The sequence below is a fragment of the Nicotiana tabacum genome, chromosome 18 (assembly GCF_000715075.1).
Source record: "Nicotiana tabacum cultivar K326 chromosome 18, ASM71507v2, whole genome shotgun sequence".
NCBI lineage: Eukaryota > Viridiplantae > Streptophyta > Magnoliopsida > Solanales > Solanaceae > Nicotiana > Nicotiana tabacum.
This window is the reverse complement of record NC_134097.1, coordinates 7,262,153-7,269,321: the sequence shown is the minus strand read 5'-3', so window position 1 is coordinate 7,269,321 and position 7,169 is coordinate 7,262,153. Positions and strand designations below refer to the sequence as shown.

At 32.7% G+C, this 7,169-nt stretch overlaps 1 protein-coding gene across 1 annotated transcript; it reads right to left on the bottom strand.

Annotated features, from left to right (window-relative positions):
- Window positions 1–1,358: 1,358 nt before the first annotated feature.
- LOC107829375 (uncharacterized) lies at window positions 1,359–5,132 on the bottom strand. The gene is made up of 4 exons (XM_016656844.2): window positions 3,974–5,132; window positions 3,074–3,144; window positions 2,159–2,678; window positions 1,359–1,838 (listed from the first exon to the last, which is right to left on the bottom strand). Exons 1-4 carry the CDS (start codon window positions 4,088–4,090, stop codon window positions 1,644–1,646), a joined length of 903 nt encoding a protein of 300 aa, XP_016512330.1. The 5' UTR covers window positions 4,091–5,132; the 3' UTR covers window positions 1,359–1,643.
- Window positions 5,133–7,169: the final 2,037 nt, after the last annotated feature.

Here is a 7,169-nt window from a genome sequence, read left to right as displayed (position 1 = left end):
TTTTAGGTGAATATAGTTTTGGAAGGTAGTTTTATGTGAATACTGTTTTTTGAATATTGTTTTGGTAAAGATGGTGTTCAGTTAAGAAAAAATCATGTTTTCATTTTATTCATTATATCGACAGCGTTTATATATGATAATTTCAAGTATTCAGTCGATGTTTCAATGTTTTGTGCAGCAGTATTCATATGTATTCAATAGATTGTATTCGTATGTATTCAACAGATGTATATATACGATATACATTCATCAGTTTACTAAAAATGGTCTTTTAGCAGATTGTATAGATATGTATATGTGTATTTATATATAAAGTAATATATTAGGCTCCATATGCATTATGTATTGATATATATATATATATATATATATATATATATATATATATATATATATATATATATATATATATATATATATATATATTCAGAGATTGTACTGTATGTGATATACACTTTGTATTCAGATGTATTCGAATATATTCATATTATGCTGTATGTGTACTACATTTTGTATTCATAAGTATCCAAATGTTTCCAGATTGTATTGTTTGTGTAAGTCATTTTGTATTGATATGCATTCAGCATATTGCAATTATGTATTCAGATTTAACTGCACCTGTATGTATTCATATTTATTCAAAATATAAATGCAATATGTATTCAACAGTTTACTAAATTATATTCAGCAGAATGTATTCACGCAATAATCCAATACACCAACTAACTATATCCAGAATGTATTCACGCAAAAATCCAAATATACCAACTAATCAATATGTATTATTTCAAAATATCACTGGAATCTATGACACGTCGTTATAGCACTAATACAAGTCAGAATGTGAACTAAGTCCTACGTGGAGTATTTCTACAAGTACGCTTATTATGTCCTCCCTACCCACATATGCTATATGAATGTTGATTTTTCTTCTGCAGCAATTCACTGAACGGCTTATCGCGCTTTTTCTTTGGCCTTCCAGGAGGTCTTTTCCATTTGGGTGGTAAGACATCTTCCTCTGATATATGTGCTGGTATATTCCATTCATTTCGGTCCGACAGCGGATACACGGGCACCTCGTATGTCATTACAACAGACTATGATAGACATACAGACTTTGATTTGTAATAGTCAGGGCAATAATCTTCTGGAATTAGAAACTTGCTCTTCTCTAATTTGTTACTTCCAAAAAGAATTGCCCATTTCTAAATTTAGAAAGAATTTAACTTAAATTTCTAATTCTACTCTCAATGAGAAACTTTTATAGCTACACAAATACGCTTACATATTTAACAAAGAAGTTAATATAGAAATCAACAAACAAAGAACTGTGATCAAAACTTCTCTAAGAAAACTGCTGAAGAAAACGAATTATGTTTGACTATAATTTCATCACTGCCAATCAATATAGCAATGTATATCATTATCACTAGATATATCTGAGTTTTCTTTATACAAAAAGAAGAAAAACACACCTACATCATATTGGAGAAAATAAACCTCTTTTTCTCTTTCTTTTTTGATAACCGAAAAATCCCCGAGGGCCAGTCACGACCTCTTTGGGTAACTACAATTTTTAATAGTGCTTGCCCTAGATCAAAAGTTTCAAGTACCACATTTTAAATGGAACCGTAAACGATGGATCAAACCCTCAAAGCAACAGGATCTTGCCATGATATTTTTCGCTTCTCAACACGAGAAGTGCCTTCTCCCACATTTCTGCATATCGATAACTTCAAATCGCTAGGCTGATCATCGTTTAGGTTTCTGATAAAACCTCTCTTTGGATCCTCAAACTTCATTGGTTCAGAATTTGCTTGTGGTTCCTCTTCCCCCATCTGCAAATTAGAAGTCAAAGGCAACAAGTGTAAAACGTGTTAAGTCATAAAATGTATGGCAAATACTTCCCCCGTTTCATTTTATGTGAATGTATTTGACTGAACAAAAAGTTTAAGCCATAAAGAAATACTTTTGAAACTTGTGATCTTAAATATATGCCATAACATTTCTCTTACAAAATGGTTAGTTTAAAGTTAATTTTTTTCCAATATAGAAATGTGTCCTTTTTTTTTGGAACAAACTAAAAACAAAACGTCACATAAAATGGAAGAGAGGAACGTATAACACTGTACTTGAGGTTTCATGTTCAGATAATTACCGAGATTTCATTCAAATCGATCACTGGAGCTCGACTTGGCAATGCGACGTCTTTCCCACCATGACCAGTTTCCTGATTCAAATCAAAGACAGGTGTGGTGCTCCTCGAAACGGAACCATTCCCGGTGAATGATCTGTCGTTTTGATTCAAATCAAATGTTGGAACTGCTTTTCGAAACGGCACTTCCTTTCCACTATATACCCTTGATTTATGGTTCAAACTTGAAACTGTACTATGCAAAACAACATCTTTTGCAATACGTAACGTCTGCTTATGACTCATGAAAATATCAGGAGGCGTCTTCAGCGAAGCAGCAGCTTCCTTTGAAGCCTGAATCTTCCCTTTCTGTTTTGGCAAAGGAAGAGGGGGCAGTTTGTATAGGTTTGCCTCCTTTTTGCTGGGAAATCGATCCTTCATCCCATTTTTACAATAAAACTCTGGATTTGGGGCTGGTCGTTCTTGCTCTTCCGGATGACTAGACTTCATTCGCAGTAGGTATTTCTGCCTTCGGCGCAAGAAACTGCAAATTTACGTGGAATGCATTTAGAATAAGAAAAAAGGGAAAATTCTGCAAATATTTTTCGAAAACCAGTTGCATCAGCCGGAGGAGGATCCGTGATTTAAACTTGGCTTGTTTCCATTAAGATTTTATCATCATATCGTTGCATCTTTTAAAATTATGGGTTCAGAATTTAGTACAAGTAAGCATTATAATAATTTTACATGAATATCTATGCTATATGCGATATACGTAATGTCAGACATAGTATTTAATCTACAACCAATTATCAAGACGATTTAGTTTCAAAGTCGGGGACTAAGTTGACCTCAGGCAATCTTCTTATTAGAACCTATACTAACATAAATGTAAACAAAACCCAAATAATGAAAAAAAACCACAACAAGAATACTTACTGAACTTCAGCAAGTAATCTTTGTTTCCTCATCTTTGCATCCTCCAATTTGTTCCTCATGTCATTAGTTTCCTGCAAACAAAAATTAATAAGTTAAACATGTAAATTAACTGAATATTCGCAACCACACTTTCGTATGCGACTCAATTCAGCAAAGATTAATCAATGTTCTAGCATATAAAAATTGAACTATGGTAGAAGGTTAGGGAAGCTTTAAAATTCTCAAAGGGCAAGCAATTGAAAATGTTCTCAACTCTAAATGGCACAAGGTTAGGGAAACAAAAGTTCTTCAATGCACACACAATTCATTCACAAAACTGCCTAGTCTTCCGGAAACGGCCTCTCTACTTCACAAGGTAGGGATAAGGTTAGCGTATATACCACACTCCCCAGACCACACTTGTGGTAATACACTGGGTATGTTGTTGTTTCATTCACAAAACTAAGGAAAACAAACAAACAAACAACAAGTACTAATGCGCCAGTCCCAAACAAGTAGGGGTCGGCTATATGAATCGTCATTTCTCCATTTACGCTCAATTCATGTCATCGTCACAAAACAAAAAAAAAACATAGGAACAAAAATCAAATCCAGGGTAAAGCTCCAACAGTTGAGAGCTGAAAAGGGTTAGCTTCATCCACAAAATTTCAACATAGAGACGACACAAAATAACCCAAGAATCATCAAAAGGAAACAGATCAAAACCAACAACAGTTCCTAAACAACATACATACCAAAAGGAACCTAACAACAACAAACTCCAATAGAAACAAATCAACCAACTGATCCACACAAAAGCCCAAACACACACACACACACACACACACACACACACACACACACACACACACACATCAAAGAGAAAGCATAGATCTTCAAACCAAAGGGCCAAACTTTTACCTTATGGAGTTCTTGAAAGTCCTGAAATAAAGTTTGATGCTTTAATCTGGCCTTAGCATCCTCAAAAACAACATATTTTGATGAATCTAAAGCAACCCTTTTCATCTTCTTAGACATATTTAATCAAATCACAAAGAAATCAAAACACCAAATACTTTCCCTTTACAAAAAAGAACCGATCTTTGGATGTAAATGAAGAAACCAAGAAAAAGGAATGGCCGCAGAAGAGAGAAAAAGAAGAGAAAGAGGCGTGTGAAATGAGAAAGATAAGAACAATAATGAAACAAATAGGGCAAAGGGTAATAGAGAAAAGAATAGAAAAGACAGAACCAATTGGGGGTATGGGGGGTGGTGGGGTGGGTGGAGAAGAGATAGAGAGAGTGTATTGTTGTGAGAAAGTTCTTGCCTTAGCAAAAACTCTGACCAAGACAAACCCACATAAACCGGTAAACAAGAAAAAAGAAAATAGAAAAAAACAGTAATAATAATAGTACACAACATAATACACAACAACATTGTTTCTTGTTGTTGTTCTTTTAAGACAGTGATGAAGATGGAAAGAGGGAGGGGGAGGGGGGTGGGCATATTTATTTTTTTTTTGGGGGGGGGGGGGAGCAGAAAGGGTATTTCTGGTAAAAATTATGACTTTTGGTTTAGTATGTGTATATGTGAAGTGGGTTTGGTTGTGTATGTCCATTCTTGATTTCTTTTGAGTTTTTCTTGAATGTATATGATGTTGTGGACTCTTCTTGAGGTGTTTGGGGTTGCTAGGGTTTTGGTGGGGTGGGGGGGGGGTTAGGGGGTGGAATGTTTGGGGGGTGAGGGACTTGGGAGCAGGGGGTGGAATTTTCATGTTTCTTGAATCATCTTCTTACATTTCTTTGGCTTTCTGAGAATTAGGATATATACACATATATGTAGCTATATAGCAGTCATATAGATTACAAAATAGAAGAAAAAGAATTAATTTGTGACTTGTGAGGTGGACTTTTGTTGGGTTGGGGGTGGGGGGTGTCACTGTGTGTGTGTGTGTATTTATTTTGCTTTTGAGAGAGAAAGTGATGAGGCTATGGATTTTGCTGAAAAAGAGGAGAGAGAGAGAGAGAGAGAGAGAGAGAGGGAAAGATGCTTCTTTTTTTCTGATAAGTATGGCAAAGGTGTTGTGGTTGTGTTGTGTACCTTGTTTTTAGGCTGGTGTTTCCTCTACTGATAGTGATGGGCTTTTTTATACATTATTATTATTATTATTATTATTATTATTATACTACTCTACTGCCTATGGTGTGGCCAATTGTGTTTTTACTATTTTACCCTCCTTTTAAGAAGTTATCTTTCTTGACTTTGGTTCAAGATTCATTCACCAGTCTGCTATTGGAAACCATGATTGTGAAGCTTTTCTTAACTCTGTCAGCCATTAATATTTGTTGTGTGCCATGTGGTCCCCACCCAAAAAGGATAGGTTAGTTTTTTATCAGTACAGTTAAACCTCATTATAGCAATCTGTTTGTTCCGAGATATAGTAAAGTATTGTTATAAACGAGATATATTATAATATAATATAAAAATCGATTTCGAAAAAAATTTAATTTTTATATTGAATAGTTATTATATAGAGATATAGAGAGGTCTGACCGTACTCTCATATATCCCATTTTATGCTATACTTTCTCTTAATTTACTTTAAAAAAAAGATATTTTTATGTATATTTATTTTTTTTAATTTTACTCTTAGTAATATGATTTATTGAACTCGCTTGATATAAAAATTTAATTTTAAAAAATAAAATAAAAGGCATGTCAAACTCTCATTATTGTATTTATTTATAATAATTTTGTTATTTCGTAATAATATATATATGTGGATTATATGTCAAAAATATTATGCAATATAATTTTTGAAATCTTAAAATTCGTATTGAATCAAATCAAACAGTTTTCCATAAATTCCGAAAATTGAAATAGTAATTATAAATAGGTTGATGGTAATTTCGTCATTAGGATTTCTACTTTATTTTTAGAAATTAAAATATTCATCACCAACCATTGAATTTTTGAAATCTTAAAATTCGTATTGAATCAAATCAAACAGTTTCCCATAAATTTCAAAAATTGAAATAGTAATTATAAATAGGTTGATGGTAATTTCATCATTAGGATTTCTACTTTATTTTTAGAAATTAAAATATTCATCACCAACCATTAAATTTTTGAAATCTTAAAATTCGTATTGAATCAAATCAAACAGTTTCCCATAAATTTCAAAAATTGAAATAGTAATTATAAATAGGTTGATGGTAATTTCGTCATTAGGATTTCTACTTTATTTTTAGAAATTAAAATATTCATCACCAACCATTGAATTTTTGAAATCTTAAAATTCGTATTGAATCAAATCAAACAGTTTCCCATAAATTTCAAAAATTGAAATAGTAATTATAAATAGGTTGATGGTAATTTCGTCATTAGGATTTCTACTTTATTTTTAGAAATTAAAATATTCATCACCAACCATTGAATTTTTGCAGCCATGGCTCTGGAGATATTTGTTCTTACCTCTTTGTGGTCCCTACACCCCCCCCCCTAACAGGGTAGGGGTAAGCTAGTAATTTTACCTGATTATTATAGATAGGTACTAGATGATATAAACAAAGCTTATTTTTAACTCAAATTTAGAAGTTATAGGTTGCATTTTGCATTTAGATTTTATTTAGTGTTAATAGCGTAACGCGTAATTTATGATGTAGGTGTAGTTCACGAATTCAAACTATACAACAAGCAAAAAAAATTGGTATATAAATGAAGAAGATAGAAAGCTAATTATTTATCGAGTTTCGAAAAGTGCGCTAGATAAACCTTAAGAATTTTCTATTATCAGAAAACAAGATTTGCATCTCCACCAAACTCAAACCGGTAAGAAGATATGTTCGAAAATATATTTTTTATTTTTAATCAGAGATTTCTGATTCGAGTCTTATAAATGAAAATATTTGAAAGGAAATATTCTAATTCTTTTAGTGAGGAAAGATAAAATTATTGGGAGACAAAAGAGAAAGAGGGGACTTCACTACAGAATGGTTGAAAACATTGGCTTACAGAAAAAACTGTAAGTTTTAGTGTTAGTGGGGAGAGGGTACTTTATTATGTCTACCCATTTAAGGCAGAAAAGCTGTTGGTTTCTTGAAAGTTTGGTTACCTT

Excerpts from the sequence above, each read along its gene's own strand:
- LOC107829375 (XM_016656844.2), bottom strand. The coding sequence starts at position 4,090 with ATGTCTAAGAAGATGAAAAGGGTTGCTTTAGATTCATCAAAATATGTT. Across the intron at positions 3,145-3,973 it reads ACTTTCAAGAACTCCATAAG|GAAACTAATGACATGAGGAA; the intron begins GTAAAAGTTTGG and ends TTTTGTTTGCAG. Across the intron at positions 2,679-3,073 it reads AGATTACTTGCTGAAGTTCA|TTTCTTGCGCCGAAGGCAGA; the intron begins GTAAGTATTCTT and ends GTAAATTTGCAG.